Source organism: Epinephelus lanceolatus, chromosome 5 (genome assembly GCF_041903045.1).
Source record: "Epinephelus lanceolatus isolate andai-2023 chromosome 5, ASM4190304v1, whole genome shotgun sequence".
Lineage (NCBI taxonomy): Eukaryota > Metazoa > Chordata > Actinopteri > Perciformes > Serranidae > Epinephelus > Epinephelus lanceolatus.
In genome coordinates, this window is record NC_135738.1 from 4,560,907 (window position 1) to 4,583,068 (window position 22,162).

Sequence of the window (22,162 nt, forward strand, 5' to 3'; positions counted from 1 at the left end):
GAGGGGCCACGGGGACACATGCCTGTGCTCAAAGAAGAACTCACATTAAATCAAAAATAGTGCAATTTTCTATATAAATCTAATCTTTCTATATACAAAAACATCTCTATCATGGTTCTCTACAATAGTATCAAGGCTACATCAACTATAAAAAACATACTTGGTTAAACTAATAATTTCCTATTTTATTTGCTAGTTTTTGTCACACACAGATATGTAATGATGATTGCTGGGTAATACGTATGCTGATGTTTCATCATGTACCGAGACAATATGATATCCAGCAGCTATAGGTACTAATTTCTAAGAAGCCATCACGTCTGCAGTTATGAATATTCCGTCTATAAATATTTTTTAAAAGATAACAGTCCAACAAGCTTCCAACCCCTAAACCCTTATTGTCAATAATTCAGTGGAGCCCCCAAAGGGAGGCTAGTTGGGCGGTGGGCAAAGCCCCTCTGACACAATGGCTGCCCTCCGCAGTGTCCTCTCTTCCCCTGGCAAAAATAATTGGAGGCTGATATAACTGTTTTTAAGAGGCTGTGACGTGCTCCTTTTTTAAGCTAGTGGCACCAACCATGTCGACCGTGTCTGGAAAGGGGCTGCGCTCCAAAGTCTATCTAAGTTTTGGTGAGGAAACAAACTGGCATGGCCTTTTTCAAAGGGGTCCCTAGAACTCCCAGTTCAATATATGTGAATAAAAATGGGTTCTATGTCCCCCCTCAGAAAACAGAGATGGCTGTCATGGTGAGGAATCTAATGGAAACTGGCCAGAACCTTGATGTTTTCCTTTTTTAATTTAATTTTTTTAAAATCCTCTGGCTGCCAATAAAAAACAAACAGGAAATGTACAGTTTGCATACAGTCTCTTTCAAAATAAAAACACTTTGTCAGCACAACAACTGATGTTATTTATTTTCCTTCAACAACAAAAGCATGTGGTTTCATTTATTTAAAAGGAGCAGGTTTGGCTTTGCAATCCTACACAAAGCAAACAGTGGCCTCCTGGGTGGAAGTCTGTGGTTGTTGGACTCATCCACCACCCAACCTGCCTGCCTTTCTCAGACTTCTGCCGCCTTAACTTTCGTTGTTGTCCCGCTACGTTTCACCCTGATGCTGCCGGGCGCTGTTAAACAATAATCGTGACCAGCCGCATATCATGCCGATATGAAAGGACGGCTTTTTTCGTCTATGTCTGATGCCGGAAGTCATTGACCAAGTGCTGGATTTTGCAGACTTTGGAGTGAAACCAAATCATCCTGGTTCAGAATTCAACTCTTTGCCTTTTTCTTACAATCAAGAAACCCTCAGCTCATCACAATATATTTCAGTAGTTCAATGAAATTTAAAAAAAAAAATTGCAAAATATGCACTCAATGTTTTTATTTTCATGTGACAGAATTAAGAATTAAATGCTCAAATAACAACAACAAAAAATATGTTTAACTGACATAAACTTCCTGTCAGACGGGGGTCATGTGACACATTTGTTTTGTGTCTGGTGAACTAAAAACTTTTATGTTATTGTGTTGTAATAAACTAAAACTTTGGAGTGTTATCTGTTTCTGAAAAAATAAGTTGAGTGAGTGAATCGGGGTTTACAGTGTGATTTTTATGCAGCAATTAAATTGGAAAGCAGCGGTTTGTAACTTTTACTCCAGAAAGGGACCATACACATGCTGAGTTGTTGGTCTTTACTCTGTTAGGTGTGGCACTGAACACAGATCAAAATATCCAAATGAAAACCTGTTTCAAAGATGCTGCTGTCGACTCACAGAGGACGCCACATCACATGGTTTCTGACCTGAAGGTGAATATTAGCAGTGTTTTTAAACAATTATGAGAAACATTATTTTCATACTGTATAAACAGCCTCCACGATTCAAAAGTGAGAAAAAGTAAATGTTATCATCTGTCGTCAGAGTCAGATTATGTGATATAGAAAGAGCCGTCAACATGTCAGACACAACATGATGAGGGTGAATCATTGTTCATAGCTTAAAGGGATCTATGTGAACTTTTCATTGTGGCAGTTTAGATTATGATTAGACTACCAAATACATGTAAATGAGTCTGTCAGCACAGTCATAGAACAAGTTCATATGAACTGCTGATTTGGTCCCAGCTGCTGTGACGTTCTCAGTTTGGAGGACAGTGATGGAAAATCTGTGATGATCAAAACCAGAATGACCTCTCTGACCTCAAAAAAGTGATGTCAGCTCTTTGAAAAACAACAGAGTGAAATAAATCCACTCTAAATTAAACCTACAATGATAAGTATACACAGCATGATGAAGGCTTGGACTCATCCCAGGCTGATGATGATGATGGTTAATATCAGGTAAATGCAGTTAATAATCAAACACAGCAGACACAAACTAAGAGCTGATAATCTGTACACAGTGAAAACATGTGATTTCTTGTCAGATGCATATTTACCAACACACAGGATATGATGAAACTATCACATGTGAGACGTTTTGCTCAGCGGACATGAGACTGATCAGAATCCCTGACTGTCACAGAGGGAGTGTTAGCATTTACAGCTGTAATACAGTAACTAAGGCAACAGTGAGTAAACTGTAGTAGTACAAGTACAGTTCAGACAAGAGGGACATATTTCAGAGTGAACTATAATTTATCATAAAATGCACAACATGATGAATGTAACAAGCTCTATAGCGATTAGACCCCATTGTAGAGAAGCCGTGGTTAATTTAGAGATATTCCCCCGATGGAGTCTAGACACTGGTGGTGGAGGTGAAGAGAGGGAGAGGGATGGCTGAAGGATGATGGGATGGGAAGATGAGCAGGGCTGGGCAGTGGAGGTGGACGGGGTGGAGAAAGGTCACATCTGTTCAACCTAGTTCGACCTAGCCTGACCAGGGACAAAGACTGCAAATTAGCTGAAGATAGACATCTTATATGCATCATATTTTCCCATTTTTTTGTGAAAATGTTGTATGTATTGTCCCTGTTAAATAAACATTAAATGAAAATGAATAAATAAATAAATACATGGACAACTGACGGCAGCAGAGAGGAGAAGAATGTTTAAATACTTGATAGCAACGACATGATTGGCTTCGGGAGATCGTGGCATATTTTTGTTGGATTAACTTTGGGTGACGCCCTGAGTCATCTGATGGAGTAGAAGCTGGAGAGGAGCAGAAAAAATTGTGAATGAATAAGAGTGTAAAGAGAGTCTTCCTGACTGAACTTTGGCTAAGCTTCATTAGTACAGTGCCAGGAGTGGCAGTGAGAGACATGTGCCCAACCCTCAGGGGTTTTCTGGACACCACTACAATATTGTTCCATTGATTAATCCAATATACATGTCGTAGTTGTGGTAGAAAAAAATACTACTAATAGCAGCAGCAGAATTAACAAACACAGTAGTCCTCTCAGCTGCACAAGTGTTGGCATAACAATGACATTAATACTATCTACCACACAGTGACAGCAGTGATATCAGCTGATAGGTGATAGTTTCACCAACAGACAGCAACAGCAATAGTGGAAGCATCAGCAGTAGTGATGTTAATACAGGCATCTCTGTGGTCATAGCAGTCGTAGATTGTATCACTCTATTATCACAGCTCAGTCACCTGGAGAAAATGTTGGCATTGTACGTTTTTACAAATATATAACATTTGCACATTTCATGTGTATCATAATAATGTTTCCAAAGTGACAGAGTATTATCTGACTTTGTGATCTCTGCACGTCTCTGCTTTTTGCAGATGATGTAGTTCTGTTGGCTTCATCCTGTATGTACTGAGGCAGTTTGCAGCCAAGTGTGAAGCAGTCAGGATGAGAGTCAGCAACTTCAAATCTGAGGCAATGGTTCTCTGCTGGAAAAGGATGGATTGTCCCTTCTGGGCAGAGAAAGAGTTATCGCCCCAAGCAATGGAGTTCAAGTATCTCAGGGTGTTGCGGCGTCTGCAGTGAGTTACCACCATCGTGGTGAAGAGGGAGCTGAGCCAGGAGGCAAATATTTCAATTTACCAGTCCATCTACATCCCATTATTTATTATTTTTGGAGGTAAAAGGTTATACCCTAAAGATTTATGTAAAATTAAAACTGAGTCTACAGAGATGCCTAGAGTTACATCCACTAGATTCTTGGGAATTATTGTTGATGAAAACTTAAAATGGAAAGATCAAGCAGACTGGGTTAGCAAAAAAGTGAATAAATCAATTGGGATAATAAGGAGGGTTAGTCATCTCGTCTCCAGAAACTGCCTCCTCACTTTTTACTATAGTTTGATTTATCCATTTCTCTCCTACTGTTATATAGTTTGGGCAAGAACATTTCCTTCTACCCTTCACAGAATTCTGCTCCTTCAACCCGTTCTGAATCGTATGCTGCATCCACTCCTTTATTCAAAGGACTTGGAATCCTTACTATTTATGACATCAATATACTTCAAATCTGTGTTTTTATTTATGAGATATATAAAGGCAAAGGAAATATTCCTGAGCGCTTTATGTGCTATTTTAAAGCAAATTCACAGGTTCATTCTTATGCAACTAGGCAAGCTGCAGATCTTCACCCTCTTTGTGTTATAGGGGTGCTAAACTATGGAATAACTTCTCACATCTGGCATTGAAATGTTATACTATTAAACATTTTAGAAGATGTTTAAAGGCACTTTAATTGCTGGTTTATAGCTGGTTCTCTATAGCACTTTTGTCTTAGTTTGCTTACATGCTCATTCTTTGAATTTTTTATTATTTAATATTTCTTTCATTACTTAAATGTGCACTATTTTAAATGGGTTACTTGATTTTTTGTTGTTGTTGTTTTGTGTTTTGTGTTTGTTTGTTTGTTTGTTTGTTTGTTTAAATTTAATCTAGTGGTTTATTTTCATTCTTTAGGTAGAGGCTTTATATAAGCCTGTTTGTGCTTTCTGCCTCTCCCTGCACTGATCTTTTTTGGTCATTTCTTTGTATTTATATCTTTTATAAAGTGCTAAATAAATAAATGTAAATCTGAAAATTTAACCCTCAGCTGTCGTCATGAGCTTTGGGTAGTGACCCCCTGGGTACCTTGCGTTAGAGATGTTCCAGGCATGTCCCACTGGTAGGAGGCTCCGGGGCAGACCCAGAACACGCTGGAGGGATTGCATATGTCATCTGACCTGGGAACATCTCGGGGTCCTCCAGGAGGAGCTGGAAAGTGTTGCTGGGGAGAGGGACGTCTGGAATACTTTGCTTAGCCTGCTGCTATGGCCCTAGATAAGAGCATGAAAATGGATGGATGGACGATATATACAGTAACATATCAAAAGACACCATCCTGCCCAAGAAGTACATTTTGCTGTTATACTTTTGTACTTTCACGTAAGTGAAATCTTGAATGTAGGATTTGTACTTGTCACAGATTATTTTTTATAGAATATTGCTACTTTTACTTGAGTAAAATAATACTTCTTCCACCACTGACTGTAGATAAAGTGAGTGTCTGTCTGTTTAGAGGAGACAAAGACAGATAAAAAGGGTGTGTGTGCGAATTGAGCACCACTTAGGATAATAGCAGGTATTTAGTGCTGCAGGACATTGCAACAGGGTAATAGCTGTAGTAAATAGTGGTATCAGTGGAGCACAGAGCATCGCTGAAATACATTTAACCCTGCTGTTGATAAATGTATACTGTGTGCAGGCGAGTGAGTGCAACAGGTAGAGATGCTGTGCAGGCCTGCAGGTCTACCAGCAGAGCCTCAGGTCATGTTCCATCGACCCACAGCTCATCTTTGTATAGGAAAGTGTCTTATGCAATCTCAGCAAAGTGATTTACGAGACCTTTCTGGCTCTCAGCTGCAAATCCCAAACCACACTCATCTCCTGTGACAGAGGAAGAAACCACACAGAGAAATTACCTGGAGGAAAAAATGTCTTTATTTTTGGTCACGAAGAACTCGTCTGAGTTTGTTAAAGCAAAAGTTTGAATGTTTCCACAAAGCAACAGTTAAAAAAGATCCAGAAAATACAAAGCAATAAAATAAAAGACATGTTTTTACTGCAGGTGTCACATAATGATTTATTTGTCTAAATGTAAATAACTTTTGAATAATATCTGGGGCTGATTAACGCCTGATGGTTTTGCTGAGGAGAGAAGACGCTTCATCTACACACCTGCGTTTTTCACTATTGCACAACCCTACCTTGAGTCTCCTCTAAGAGTTGTAAAAACTAAACACAAGCGTACTGGCTGGCAGCTCGTCAGCAGTCTAACATCCGTGAAAGGATTAAAAAGCTCTGACAGAAGTGCTGCCTTCAGTTGTCAGCTGGAAACAAAACATCACGTCATACAGTGTCTATCTTCTGTTGTGTCAGAGGGCTGATTCGCTCGGTTTACAAGTTCAGCAGGTGAGCTTGCTAAGCTTGCAGTGCAAAGTTGAGTAACAAGTTTAAATATTTGAAAAGGTAAATGTTGTTTGACGCTATAATCCACCTCACGTGCTTCTTTTTTTCTAGAAAATCTGTATAACTGCCCAAAACAAACTGCATGCTGTAACTGTAACAGGCTTATTGGTTCATATGCCCACTTTGTGACAATCTGACTGTGATCATTTCACCTATTGGAATCGCACTTTACTACTTTACTAGGGTAGTTTGTTCTGTTCTCTGGGGGGAATTCTCCGGTGCAACACACTGAGCCATGACCAGGCACCAGAAGAAAATGTCGGCATTACCTGTTTCTGCAAACCACGAATACATTTGCATGTTTCATATCTATCATATTGTTTCTAAGGTGACATGGTACATGAGCTGCCATTGTGGTTGGTAGATGGAGGGGAGAGATGTGGTGTGTCACGTATGGTGATGGCTGCCAAGCTGCAGACCACTGTTTGAGATCAACTAACGATAAAGCTGGGTGTTTTTTCCATTGCAGTCATTGCTGTGTTTGCGTCGACCTTTCAGGCTCAAAAGATAGTTGTTTTGTAGCCGTCTGTCTTAGCTGTCAGCGTTTTTCCATCAGCTTTTTAAGCTTCCAGTTTTGGGTGTTTTGGAGTGATCCATTAGCGGGGATAGTGTCATGCAAAGCGGTTGTGTTGTACCGAGACACCCCTGCTTTTCTAGCTGGCATTGTACACCTCAAATTGGATATTTTCAGCCCAAACGTGATGTTTTCCTAACCATGACTAAGTGTTTTTGGGCCTAAACCTAATGACATGTTAACCACAGCATTGCTGAAACTTAAAGGTCCACTACATAATAACGTGCAAATGTATATATCCATGGTTTGCAGAAACATTAAAAGCCAACATGTTTTCTGGTGATTGGGTTGATTTAGCCATGACGAGTTGTGCCTTAACACGTTTTATATCAACAATGGATCAGATGAGTTTATATCGTTAAATGTGTCACTTGCGGTGATGAATCCACAGAGAATTATCAGCCATGCCCGTAGCTGACCCTTCTTATTCCCAAGGTGTCAAAAAATAGATGCTTTGTCATGCAGGGGTTCCCATACATTCATTTGTTTGTGGCGGCCCATCATGATTAAAACATCTACAGCAACATATAGACTTTGTATTTTTGGAGCTGGACTAGGAGCTGGATTAGGAAAATTATTGAGATATATATACATTACAGTTATTTATACATGTAGCACCACACTGTTGGAGCACAGAGTTTACTCAGGGCAGAGGTGGAGCAGTAGAATGTCAGGCGCATTAAAAGTAATACTGAACAGTTCAATCTGCTGGGTGTAAAAGTTTGCATTCACTCGCAGCAGCTGCTCCTCTCATCCATCGATCTGATCTGATCAGGTCTGAATGGACCAACAGATCAATTATTTGACTCATGAATCACAAACTACTGCTACAGAGGAAGATCAGGCAGAAAATTACTCTTGAAGAGCTCCATCTGTGCTGCATTCACAGACCGAAAAAAATTTAGAGAGGGGACAGAATGATAGATGCGACACACGGGTACTGTATATATAAAAAAACAAACAAAAAAACCTCAGCGACCCTGTTTTAAGAAGCAGCAGGCAGCTGTTTTCAGAAAGGAAGCTCTGGTAAACCTACTGCACACTACCTGCACAGCACCAACTGCAAAGTTGGCAACTAGCTTCTGATAAAAGTAGCCAGCCTCTTCGCAAGAGAAAATGTTGGCAATGTATGTTTCTGCAAACCACCCATACGTTACATCTGCAAATTTCATATTAACGTTTCTAAAGTGACGTAGTACATACAGTATGCTGACTTTATCACTGGGAGGTGAAGGAAAGCTGCAGACCACTGACGACCACTGTTCAAGACAAATAACAAAACCTGATGTAGTCACTGCTATGTTTCCAGTGGCTTTTAGGCACCAGACGTGGGTATTTTGTAGCACCCTGTCTCTTTTTTTACCAATGGCATTTAAGGTGTCAACCGCTGGTATATGGTAGCGATTTGTCACTGCTTCTCCAGCAGGGATTGTGCCCCCCAGAACCAGGTATTTTAAGCAAAAACACGATCTTTTCCTGTGCCTAAATCTAACCACACGTTAACCACAGCCTTGTTGAAATGTAAAGTTTCAACATATCCACTACATGAAATGAATATGAACATACAAATATAACGTATTCCTAGTTCACAGAAACGTCCAGTGGGATGACTGGACTTTAGTGGCACATCTAGTAGCTAAACAGATTTTTCGGGAGTAAAAAGGATGACAAAAGAACTCCAACATGTTGTGTCTGTTTATCAGAGGTGTGTGTCTGTGTGTAAGTATGTACCTGACACTCAGCTCCATAACTCTGACACTGATTCCCTCTATATCAACCTCTAAAGTTTAGACTGTGCAGCTCATAGCAAGAGGGAACTGTGCAGGCTTGTACCTTAAACTCAACTTTATCAAATCCACTGCAAAGAAAAGGTAAAATCGTGTTGCTGTTTGAACTCTTTCTCTCTGCAGAAATATTCCAAAACCCAGCCTGCTAACTGCAGCGCTGTAGCATAAAAACAACCTCTAAATTAAATATGCATGTACCGGAGTCTCAGCTCAACCGAGGCTTCAACCAAACACAGTACGCAATGTGGAACGCCTTCATCACATGACAGTTAGGCAGGTCCTCTCATTTCAGACGCCGCCAAATGTTGAGAAGTTATCGTTGCATAAAAAATAAATTAAAAATCCACCCCTCTGATGAAATCCAACCCTTTTTTGACGTAGTTCAATTACATATTAAAATAACTCTTAGGGCCATAGAAAAGCAAATGCCCAATATTATTGCCAATGCACTGTGAAATCAACACAGCAGATGAAAGTCTAAATAAGCCTGAAAATGTGCAACAAGCTGCATCTTAGCATTTAATAACCATAAGAACTACTCAGACGCTGATTCAGTTCATTACATTCAACTTCTAGCTGAATTATTTGCAATATATACAATATATGAAAAAGCAGAAATATTACATCTCTCAGCAACTCAGCAGTATGTTTGCCTTAACAACAACAACAACAACGGAGACGTCACACTGATGCCTCGGCTCTCTCAGCCACAACGTAATGGAATGACAAGAATTTTTTTGGTCACAATCAGCAAAACAACATTCTTGGTGGCGCTCATGAGCTTTTCATAAAGGTCTTACTTTTCTAGTGATGTGACAACTAAACCCTAAACACCCACCTGCATGGATTTGATTTGCAGCTTAAATAACTTCAAGGTTAATAATAACTGGTAAAATTGCCTGAAAAGTGAAAGTCTTTTTTTAGATCTCTGGGTGATGTATGAACACATTTTATGAATATATGTCAGTGTATATAAAGTCATAACTAAACGTGAAACATCTCTCCTTAAACGTTACATAGATGTCTCTTTTTTAAGATATTTTCCCTGCGAGTGATCCAGATTCATGCTCACTGCTTACTAAGCCTTTTTTAAATTCACTGTTGTATGTATTTATAGTCCTTAGTGCAGGACTCTCTTCAGGATTTCACATTTGTCTTTATAAAGAGCTCATGTTTTCCACTACAAGCATCATTCACTGTTTTCTTTCCTTTGACTTCGAGCTGTCCTACATTTCTCTCTCCACAGGGGACAGAGCGGCGTCCGCATCAGTACTCTGTGGTCTGCACTCGAATGGAGGACAGGCTCTTTCCCATACTGTGGAAGAACGGTGTGATGAACATGTCCGTCAGACTCCTCCACACCACCTGGACCGACGGTAAGAGCATCACGAAGCTCTGGATCATCGGCATCACCAACCTGGTAGGGTGAAGGTCAAAAGGTCACTTCAGAAAAGATGTGATAATGATTTGATCGCATCTGCAGGTTTTATTAAGCAAGCACTGTTTTCACCTGACGGAGTCAGCTGATCTTCAGGAGAGATGCAACAGAGTTTGATGCATAGTTGAGATGTAAAGAAGACTGCACATAACGTTTATCCTGGGAATTCAGACTTTCCATCTAAAGCTTGAACTAAAATTGCTGTGAATGAACTCTGACGTCATCCACAGATTACTGATGCATATTCTAGAAAATGTTGCCAAGTAGGTTCAGTTTTTAACTCAAAGATGCTGCTGATGGACAAAATTTGGATCTTTAAATCATCTGCTACGTCAACCCTCAGTCCCACTGTGGAAAAAAAGCAATATGAATGTGTGTACAATCTGTAGCTCTAAAATAATTAAAGAGTAGGTTGTTGCTTTCTACCATTATCATGTTGCAGTGATAATGGATAATGCTGCAGTTTCACCCTCACGACTGATTCGGCATCTGTGTTGATGCCACCTGTACGTTCAGCCCAGTCATCAGCAGGAAATGTTGGCATTGTACATTTCTGCAAACCATGCAAACATTACATTTGCACCATTCATACGTATCATATCATCATAAGTGACAAAGTGTATGAGCTGACGCCCACAGGTGGATAATGAGACAAAGGGATGCCGGGCGCAGATATGCAAAAGGCCCCACATCTCCTACAAAGGAGCAAGAAACACAGACTTTTTGGTGGTTTTGCATCTCGCTGTTGCTGTTTTTGTGTCTCTTTGTATTTGTTACACATCTTTTTGTCATTTAGTGTCTCTTTGCAGTCCCTTTTGCAACTTCTTTGGTCATTTTGAGTCTGTTCCTGGTTGGTACATGTCTCTTCCAGTGACATCTTGCAGGTAAAGGTTTTGACACTTTGGGCCCCAGGGCCTGGCCCGTGTAGTAATCCTTCCATGCAGCTGCCTGCAAAGCTGCAGACCACTTTTCAAGACCAATAGACAACAAAAGCAGTTGTGATTTATTGAGTCATTGCTGTATTTCCAGCGGCTTTTTAGGCACCAAACGTGGGTTTGTGTTTTGTATAGCGACCCGTTACTGTGTGTCCAGCAGCTTATGTACTGAATCACTGCTGTAGTTCCAGCGGCTTTTTTGGCATCAAACAGGGATGTGCTGTAGTGACCTATTGCTGTGTTTCCAGCAACTTTTTAGCACCAGACACAGGTTTTTGTGGCGACCTGTCACTGTGTTTCCAGCAGCTTATAGTCACAAAAAGTGGGTGTTATTTCCAGAGAAATTCAACATTTCCCGTGGCACTATCCTGTGTGGATAGTGGCACAAAAAGCAATTGTTTTCACTGAGGCCAAGACATGTAAATGTAACGTAGCCATGGTTTGCAGAATTATACATTTCCAACATATTTTTCTGGTGAACAGGTTCTTGAAACTGTTTTTCTTAACATCAATTTAGACCTAAAAAAATCTTGCTAAATATGATGTTATAAAGGAAGAAATAACCTAGAATATATGTCTTGGGTGCATTTTCACTACTTTGTAAAACATTCAGTATTCACATTTTTCTATAACCAAAATATTGTCTGGTACTTGTGTTATCAGTTATTCTGTTACTGTCTTCTCTGTATTGTGGTTTGTATCTCTGTTTAAAAAAGAACTGAATCATATTGTTGCAGTCCTGCAGCTTGTGACCTTTCCTCTGATGTATTACATAAAATAAAAGGGTGTGTTGTGAAAGCTCCTTTGAAGCAGCTTCCCTCAGTGTGATGTCCCTTCCTGACATTCCTCATGTATTGACCATCTCAGCGTCACCACTCAGCCCTCTACTGACAAATACCTGTGGTGGCTTCCCCCCTCCAAACACAGCGGCCGAAGGAATCATCCTGACCTCACCTGGGTGAAAGGTCATGCGAAAGTAACTCTGCAGCGCTCTATCTGTATCTGAAGAATGTCCCACTCTGGTCTGCAAATAGGCCTGTGTGTTGCTGTGAGAATGCCAGCTATCCGGCAAAGGGCACGGGGCGTTTTTTTTTCCACTACCAGTGGAACTCAACATTCCTCCCAACTTTCCATAGAGCGCTTATTTCTGGGCATAAATGTTGTTTCATCGAGTGCTAATAAAGGGACTCTTTGGGTCATGGTTGGGAACATATACGTATCGCTCGGTCTGTGGAGGCACCTGGGTTAACTTGATGCAGGCACATATAGCTGACATAAACATGACATCATTGTCCAAATAAAAACAAAACGCTGACAAAATGTTTCAATGTTAAACTATGTGTGACGTTAACTGTAAAAATAACTTCTCTCGATGTTTACCCAAAGAACAAGAACAAGTATGCTGGCTGGTTGCAGTGGCCCCTGAGGAACAGTCACATAATGTTCCCACAGACGTTTCAACTGAGTTTCTGGTGCTCAAAACAGGGTTTTAAGTACTTAAATAGTATTTTTCATATCTCTGCATCATTGTAACACGCTATGGTCTCACGTTTTCTCAACGTTTCTCAATTATTTTATCTGTTTCCTGTGTCATTTGTTCTTTAAAGAGCACTTTTATCCATTTTTTTTCTGTTATTGTTGTTGATATTTACTGATTGTGAATTTGTATGGCTTCTTTTGTTTATTGTTTTAAAGTTATTAGTTATAATTATTAATGTTGTTACTACGCAGGAGTGTAACTTTGGTTAGAGAAGTAAGGGGGGACACAATAAAAATGGGGGTCTCCCTCTTAAAAAAGGCGTTTTGAATCCCATTACCTTCACTCTTACAAACATTTTGGGACTACAAAAATAAAAAGAAAATCCAGGAAATAATTAGGTTGGTAATCGTGCTAAATTCTGCCAGAATAGCACTAAACATGCTAAATATGCTGCTCCTCTGTGGCATTTTTCTTGGAGTGTGTCAGTCAAAAAACAGCAGCTCAAGTCACATTCACAGACAGAATCTGACAGCTGGCCAAACAGTAGCATAGTAAGTGTGATTTTTGTGGTTTAAAAATAAAGTCTGAGGGACACAAATGGGGCATGTCCCCCTGTCCCCAGTGGAAATGACACCTCAGCTCTTATCAAACTTCATATAATGAACCAATCAGGAAGTTTTATGATGATCATCTTTCCTTTAAGTACTTACTATGACTTTACAGGTTATGTTTCCAGGTTATTTTATGTCATGGCATCACTCTAATATGATGTTTGTGTGTTTTTTTTTTAATGAAAGAAACCCTAATTATTTCCTTTAGGAGCAACATGTGGCGCTGTGCCAGATGAGCCAGGACAGAAGCAGCGGCAAAGAGAAGCCTGCAGGTTGAGATGAACTTCTTCCTACCAGATGTGGATGCAGCTGAGCACCGCGAAGATGAGTCCGAGGATGAAAGCCATGGGCACGGCCAGCAGCGTGGTCAGCAGCCGGTAGAAGATGTATTTAACCAGCTCAAAGGCGGCGTGGCTTCCTATCCACACTTTGTCGAAGCTGTGTGTGGAGATGGGCTCAGCGATGACATCTTCGAAACCAACCTGTCAGATCACACAAGTCGGGGGCACACACACATATAATGAGGTTAAAAAAAATCAGCGCTCACTGGAAGGAAGGTTTTGGAGATGATGGATTAACGCGCAGGCAGCGACTTCCAGGTATTCACGCTGCAGATTACCAATCTCACAGAGTGTTACATGAAAACAATAAGGTCATATAAGATGGTGATTGTAGATAATTCAACATGTGTAGTTTCACTTTCAAAGAGTCTTTCCGCACCGTGTTCAGACTTTACCTTCAAGTGCGCGTTAACGTCGTTTGGATCTCGGTCCGGCTCCTCTGTGTACACTTTCCCCTTCTTCGACAGGATGGGTTCTATCGATCTGTTAAACTCATCTTCGTCCATAAATATACTGGTGTCCGATTTTTCCTTTTCCAGACCCATGTTGTGCAGTGAGACGGACAGACGGTGCAGGGAGAGCAGCTGGTGACGGTGCGCTCTGCGCCGGACTGAGCGGCACCCCGCCCCGTATGGAAAGCGGCGCAGCGTGGGGCCGAGGAGACACAACAGGCTCAAAGTCACATTCCCGGGCCATTTCAAGAGCTCACTGATGACTGGCACTACTGTGCACTGAACTGGCCTCCTGTTATGAGCCATGGAGACTCAGTAGTCCTCGGGGTTTAGTGCCAGCTGTATTCACCAGCCCGCTTCATGTGATTAAGCATGATTAGAACCTGCAGGCTCTTTTTTTATTTTTACAACTGAAGGACTAATGGTTTTAAGAAGTGGTTAGTTAAGTGGAGAGATTTCTCCTTCTAACATAAATAGTTTTGGAAAATGTAACAACCTGCACTTTTGAATTATGGAGCAGAAACACAGTTAACAGTTTCCCCCAAGCCTTTTGTTTTGGAAAGAAACAGCCACATGTTTATTTTCACAACAGCTTGTAACTATAAAAGTCTGGTTATTATTGTTGCTGTAGCTGAACACACTGTTCTACCTGTTGAGTAGATTTACCACAAATTTTCTCTTTGGTCTGTGTGGATTTATTAGTCTCTGGCTGTTACACCTCTGAACACACACCAGCCAACATAGTTAGAATAACTGCAGCTCCTCGGATGCCTAAACAGGAACCGCAACAGGAAGACATTTTCCACAGACAGCCGGTGTTTCACATGATGAAGTATGTGAAGATAGACTAACCAGACCCCACCAGCCCTCAGCAACATATATAATTAATATAACATATAATTAAGCAACACAATTTCCAGAGAACATGTTGGCATTGTGCATGTTTATTTAGCAGATATGTTGAAACTTTACATTTCAACAATAGTTTACTCACAAAAAACAAAAGCACTTGGTCATGCTTAGGAAAAGATCATGTTTTGGCTTAAAATACCCAGTTTTTTGGGGCACAGTATCGGCTGAAAATAGCAGTGATGTCTTGGTAAAAAAACACCTCTTTTCAGGGTACTGTCCCCACTGAAAAAACAGCCACCAGTCATTAAAACACCCATGTTTGTTGCCTTAAAAGTCACTGGAAAAACAGCAATGGGTTGCTAAAAACACCAAAGATTGTTGTCCAAAAAGGCCCCGGGAAAACAATGACATATTGCAATAAAATACCCATGTTTGGTGCCTAAATAGCAGCTGGAAAAACAGCTACGCATCCCTGAAAAAAACACCAATATTTAGTGCCTAAAATAACAGATAACAGCGATGGGTCCCTAAAAACACTGATGTTGGGTTTTCAAAAATCGCTCCAAGCATGGCAACGAGTTGCCTAAAAGTACTGATGTTTGGTGCCTAAAAAGTGTGTCTTGCTGAGATGTCACACCATCCACCATCCTCTCCATCACTTAATGACAAAGTCAGCTGATATGCTGCATCACTTTAGACATGCTGATATGACAAATATTAAATGTGTCAATGTAAAGTATTAATAGTTTGCATAAAAGCATACAGTGCCAACATTTTGTTCTGGTACCAGGGCTGAATTAAGACTGTGTGAGGGTACAGAGTCATGACACCAAGTGTATGTTGTCCTGTTTGTGCTTGGCGGTGCTATTCCTCTTATTAAACAAAGTATGTATGTCTGAGAATTAGACAGTTTGCTTAATACACATGTGACCTATGTGTGCATGTATAGTGTGTGTAAACATCCCATCACTTTCTTTACACACCATCAACATCCTCCTAAACTCTTTACATACCTGAATGTCACTCTGACATCAAACTGTTGTTTCACAGATTCTGAAAAGATTCTGAATCCAAAAAACAAACAAAAGAACTCAGCAGTCAGATAAAGCACAGCATGCCCTTCTGTAATGTAATGGTGTCGAATCAGAAAGTCTTCCAAAATGAAAATACTCAAGTACCTCTATGCTTCGTCATACAGGAAGAACAGTATTTGAGTAACAGAGCAGATCACACCTCTTCATTATCTGTAGGACAAGGACTAAATTCCCCTCTGACAAGTTTTGCCAAAAACAAAAAGTGATGACGTGGTGGGCCAAGAAGTTGTCTTTTCCATGTGCGGGTAAATGTCTGTGGAGAAGCCTCTTTTATGCATCTCTTGCCTCTAACATTACAGACACAAACATATGAAAGTTTTCAAACTGCTGCAATGACATCAAAATATTTACCAAACAAAGAACATGAATTGCATTTATTCGTGTCCAGTCATGTTTTTCCAGAGCAGCTCTGCCTGTGCAAAATGTTTGTCTTACTAAAAGGCCGAGGCCGCCTGCCGTCCTCTGCACTTTGCATCTCATTTGTTGATGCGGCAGGTCCGGCACTCTGCCTATTGATGAGCAACATGTAAACAACAGCCTCTTTTGTTTAGACACCGGAGCCTGAACATAACACGCAGGGACAAAAAAACTAGGCCAGGACGGTGAGTGACAGCGAAGCAGAAACACAGCAGGCAGAACAAGAGACGGGCCGGGCATTCAGAGCCATCAGGGCAATCGCTGGCCCAGAGCGCAGCGACAATACAACACCACAATACTGCTGGATTAACACACAGAGGAGGATTCTGACAGACAAGCATTCAGTGAGGGGAGACCTGGGCGGCTGGCCTGAGGATGAGGAGGGTGGAGAGGATGGTGTTGACAGGAGAGTATGTGAGTGTATGAAGGAGAGAGCAGCACAGGAAGTCATGGCCTTTGGTTTGTGTTACAGGTTGGATACCAACATTGTGATGAGATTATAACAAGACCTTGGAGGGAGGGTCGTGAGAACTGAGGCAAACAGAGGAGAGAGGGTGAGACACACCTACAGTCAGGTCCATAATTATTTGGACAATGATACAGTTGTCATCATTTTGGCTCTGTACACCACCACAATGGGTTTTAAATGAAACAATCAATACCTGCTTAAAGTGCAGACTCTCAGCTTTCATTTAAGGCTTTTTTCAAAAATGTAGTATGAACCGTGTAGGAATGACAACCATTTCTTCACACAGTCCCCCGATTTTAAGGGCTCATAAGTATTTGGACAAACTAACATAATCATCAATTAAACAGTCAGTTTTAATACTTGGTTGCAAATCCTTTACAGTCAATTACTGCCTGAAGTGTTGGACACATAGGCATCACCAGATGCTGGGCTTCTTCCCTGGTGATGCTCTGCCAGCCCTTTACTGTAGCTGTCTGCACTTCCTGCTTGTGTTTTGGGTGTTTTGCCCTCAGTTTTGGCTTCAGCAAGAGAAAAGCATGCTCAATTGGATTCAGGTCAGATGATATGACTTGGCCATTGCAGAACATTCCACTTCTTTGCCTTAAAAATGTCTTTGGTTGCTTTTGCAATATGCTTCAGGTCAATGTCCATCTGCACTGTGAAGAATCGTCCAATGAGTTTTGAAGCATTTAGTTGAATCTGAGCAGATAATGGTGCCCCAAACACTTCAGCTTTCATCCTGCTGCTCTTGTAAGCAAGACAAGACTTCACTAGAATAAATACAGAGGGTTTATCACAAGATGCAAACCATTGGTTAGCCTTAAAAATGGAAGGCCAGATTAGAGTTTGTCAAAAACCATCTAAAAAGCCTGTACAGTTGTGGAACAGCATACTATGGACAGATAAAACAAAGATCAACTACCAGAATGATGGGAAGACAAGAGAAGGAAGAAGGGAAGGAACTGCTCATGATCCAAAGCACACCACCTCATCAGTGAAGCATGGTGGAGGTACTGTTATGTCATGGCCATGTATGGCTGCCAGTGGAACTGGTTCTCTTGTATTTATTGATGATGTGACTGCTGACAAGAGCAGCAGGATGAAAGCTGAGGTGTTTGGGGCACCATTATCTGCTCAAATTCAACCAAATGCTTCAAAACTCATTGGACGATGCTTCACAGTGCAGTTGGACAATGACCTGAAGCATACTGCAAAAGCAACCAAAGACATTTTTAAGGCAAAGAAGTGGAATGTTCTGCAATGGCCAAGTCATATCATCTGACCTGAATCCAATTGAGCATGCGTTTCTCTTGCTGAAGCCAAAACTGAGGGCAAAACACCCAAAACACAAGCAGGAAGTGCAGACGGCTGCAGTAAAGGGCTGGCAGAGCATCACCAGGGAAGAAACCCAGCATCTGGTGATGTCTATGTGTCCAACACTTCAGGCAGTCATTGACTGTAAAGGATTTGCAACCAAGTATTAAAACTGACTGTTTAATTAATGATTATGTTAGTTTGTCCAAATACTTATGAGCCCTTAAAGTCGGGGGACTGTGTGAAGAAATGGTTGTAATTCCTACACGGTTCATACTACATTTTTGAAAAAAGCCTTAAATGAAAGCTGAGAGTCTGCACTTTAAGCAGGTATTGATTGTTTCATTTAAAACCCATTGTGGTGGTGTACAGAGCCAAAATGACGACAACTGTATCATTGTCCAAATAATTATGGACCTGACTGTATATAGGTTACAGTAGGTGGTTGAACTGATGAGGCACAGGTGGTTGAATTAACGAGGTGCAGTCCTAATATTTTGGTGGGCATCTGTTCTTCCATAATCAGATTAAAATTTCCATCTGTGCTCAAGAAATATTAGAGTTGAACATGCAGAGTGCCGTGAATTATACAGAGCACATTCATCAGAGCACAAACTCTTTCCAACTGGGCCATTGAAACTGAACTTAATCATCCTCACAACAAAAGTTAAGCTTCGAACACATTCATTATAGTTGATGTGGGAAATAACACTGATCTTTGCAGAGCACTTTTATGCTCCCAGGTATTTTCCCTCTTGTCTTCTTGCCTCAGGACATTCGTTACATCTTAGTGTCACAGCTGGTAAAATACAAAATACATTGTAAACATACCAAACCAATCACCAGAATAAATGTCAGCATTGTTTGTTTCAAACCACAGATTAAATTTTATGTTATTAAGTTGAAACCAAAGACTGTAAAAATATTGAACATAGCTTCCATGACATCATCTATAGGTTCAACCTGGTCTCACTCCACAGCTGGTGAATACTAGTGCTTGGCCAGTGACGTGCGGCGTTAGACACCGACGAAAAAAGCCGTCTTTTCATGTTGGCATGATACACGGCTGGTTGCCATTATTGTTAAACGGTGACTGGTGGCAACAGGGGGAAATGCAATGGGACCACAATGAATGTTAAGGGGGCGAAAGTCTGAGTGAGGCAGGCAGGAGCGATGGTGGATGGGTCCAGCAACTACTGACTTTCACCTGGCAGGCCGGTGTTTGCTTCCCATAAGATGGTAAAGCCAGAGCCTGTTCTTTTTTTCCTAAACCCAACCGTGTGTGTGTGTGTGTGTGTGTGTGTGTTGGCTTAATGTAACCACATGCATTAATTGTTGAAGCAACGAAAACGTCAATTTGTGGTGTTTATTTTTATTTTGAAAGAGACTGTATGCAAACTGTTCATTTCCTGTGACAACAGAAGTGTAGTTTGAAAACAGAAGTGTATGTAACAGGCTGAAGTTGACACGGCGTCCCAGAACGTCAACAACCAACACACCCAGGGTACCTTGGACGTCGTATGTGGACGTGGAAAGTCCATGACCAAACGTGGACATGTGACGAGGTCGCAGTGAGAATGTGTTGTTAAAACCACCAGTGTTGTGATTAAAAAAACAAATAGAAAAATGTGCATGCTCTATCAGGAGCAGTAAACACACAAACACATCCTCAGAAGAATCCCTCATGTTTCCATCTCAGTTTAATGGTCACTGGGCTAACATCCTTCATCTTACTGTACTTGTATTTGTCAGTGGACGTCAGCAGGTGTTCACGCCTCACTCCTCAGCTGCTCTTTTATCCCGAGTCTCTGACCAGCTGCACCATCACATCCCACTTAAATCCATCATGTTGTAGCATCGGGGATTTCAACTGTCCAGTGTTTTATGTCTGTGCAGCTGTAGCTGAGATTTACAAAGACACATTGCTGATCAAAGCATCAGCAGCTTATACGGCATGAAATTATTATAACTATGGCACTTCTCTCCCACTAATTCAAATCACCTGCACCTTGTTAATTCTGTGCCTCATCAAGTCAATCACCTGCTGTAACCTATGTAGGTGTGTCTGACCTTTTCTCCTCTGTTTGCCTCAGTTCTTACGACCCTCCCTCCCAATCCCTGTTCTTCTTCTCCTCTCTTCCTTCTCAGCAGGTCAGCAAAGTGCCTCAGCAGCTAGCACCGCCGCCTCACAACAAGACATAGATGCTCCAGCCTCACCACGACTACATCCGACCCCATCCATCCTCACAAATTCAACCCCCCTTCATCCCCCTACCCAACCCCCATCATCCCATCATAAACGCCCTGACTGACCTTTGGGTACCGTTCATCCCCTGCCAAATGACCTCCTTTACTCCCTCCCCTTGACCCCTGTCATCCAATCAAACTCGACCTTCTCCCCATCATCCCCAATCCTTTAGTCATCCAGTAATACTACTTTTATACCCCACGTATGGTGTGGTTTTTGTTAGTGAATATCTGTTAAAACATTAGTCATACTGGTTATAGTAGTAGTAATACTGGTTACACTGACTCTGCTAACCTGCTGCACTCTATCAACATGTTGTGTTGTTTTTGAACGAGCCTCACCCTCATGGGCCAAGTCACTTATCTGATGTGTTCTTGATTGCAGGCAAATCTCCAGAAACTTTATCTTCTGTCTACAGTGTTGTTGTTTTTTTTTGGAATTGTACTTTGGGTGTTGCTGCTACGTCCTGGACCTCAAAGACCCAGTGTTCTTCCTATTTAGCTTCAGTTGGTTCCAGTTTACAGTATTTGTATTTGTTTGCAGGTGCTGCTGCAGCTCTACTGTACAGGTGTCACCGGCTGACCTCCCTCTGGCCTGCGAGCCTCTCGATCCTGCAGGTTAATATTTAATTAATCCACCAAACAGCCACATTCCAGGACATCCCGGCTGGCGTTCCCTCGAGGACCTGCGTCCTGATGAGGAGCGGCGTTGAACGTTTCCTCTGATTTCACAGGGAACAAATGCATATTTGTCCAGGAGTTTCCAGGGGGAACAATGATATCAGCGCACCCGCAGTGCACAGGGATTTCCTGTTACACCCAAAGGACCCTCATCTTTATGGTCTGAAACACACATCACCTCCTGGGTGTGTTTGTGCCTCTACTTGTGTGAATACTACATGTGTCTGTGTATGTGTCTGCATTTGAGCTTGTGTGTATACATGTATGTGTGCAGGCGTTTTTGCTGTAAGTGAGTTAAAAGGAAACACCCCAACTTTCCTTCTCACTACGTCTCAGGACATGTTTCTGCACTTCTTATAATACAATAGTTTCAAGGGAACTAAAACAAACAGAAAAGGACTGTGCAAAGTAGAACAGAAGGAAATCCATCGCAGAAAACAGCAGATCACAGAACCAGTTAACTTACAACACATTTTAAATATTAACTGTTATCTAAAGGATTTATTCCCCAGAAACTGAAGGAAATCACTTCCAGCTTTTTATTTATTGTAGAAAATCAACTTAAATCATAAAAGTATTTGCATCATGATAATTTTGTCAGCAGTAAATCATAGATTGGCTCAGATTTGAGCCAAACCAGAAACATAAATACGTGTGAAACACATGATAAATGAGACAGAGAGCAGACTGCTGCAGATATAAACCCAAAATTTCCACCACTGTGAAAAATGGAGGTATGTCAGTTTGAATTTATTTTATTGGATGGTTTGTCGTACAGAAAAGCAAAGCTTGTGTGATGGTCTGTGTATAAATACACGTGTGTGTGCAAGTCTGTATTTGTGTGGGAGCACACACACACGTGTTGTATGTGTTCTGAGGCATATTTATCTTTATCCCTGTAGTGTTTGTATGAGGTTGTCTGTTCAATATAAATTCTGTCATGATTCTGCTTCTGGGCGCCTGCAGAGCCGTGTGCATGTGTTCTGTGTATATTTTTCTGTCAGCCTCTTCCTCAAAGATACATGGACAGGAGCGTCTGTT

General features: G+C 41.2%; 1 protein-coding gene across 2 annotated transcripts; it reads right to left on the reverse strand.

Moving 5' to 3' along the window:
• Positions 1-5,883: 5,883 nt before the first annotated feature.
• cav2 (caveolin 2) lies at positions 5,884-14,450 on the reverse strand. 2 transcript variants are annotated; one of them, XR_013491569.1, is made up of 4 exons: positions 13,991-14,450; positions 13,549-13,736; positions 8,147-10,207; positions 5,884-8,103 (listed from the first exon to the last, which is right to left on the reverse strand). XR_013491569.1 is itself a non-coding variant. In XM_033635676.2 (3 exons), the coding sequence occupies exons 1-3, from the start codon at positions 14,351-14,353 to the stop codon at positions 10,057-10,059; spliced, it is 702 nt and encodes a 233-aa protein (XP_033491567.1). In that variant the 5' UTR covers positions 14,354-14,450; the 3' UTR covers positions 5,884-10,056. The 2 variants fall into 2 exon arrangements, 1 of the variants encoding a protein (XP_033491567.1); XM_033635676.2 differs by having other exon boundaries at positions 5,884-10,207.
• Between the last annotated feature and the right edge of the window lie 7,712 nt (positions 14,451-22,162).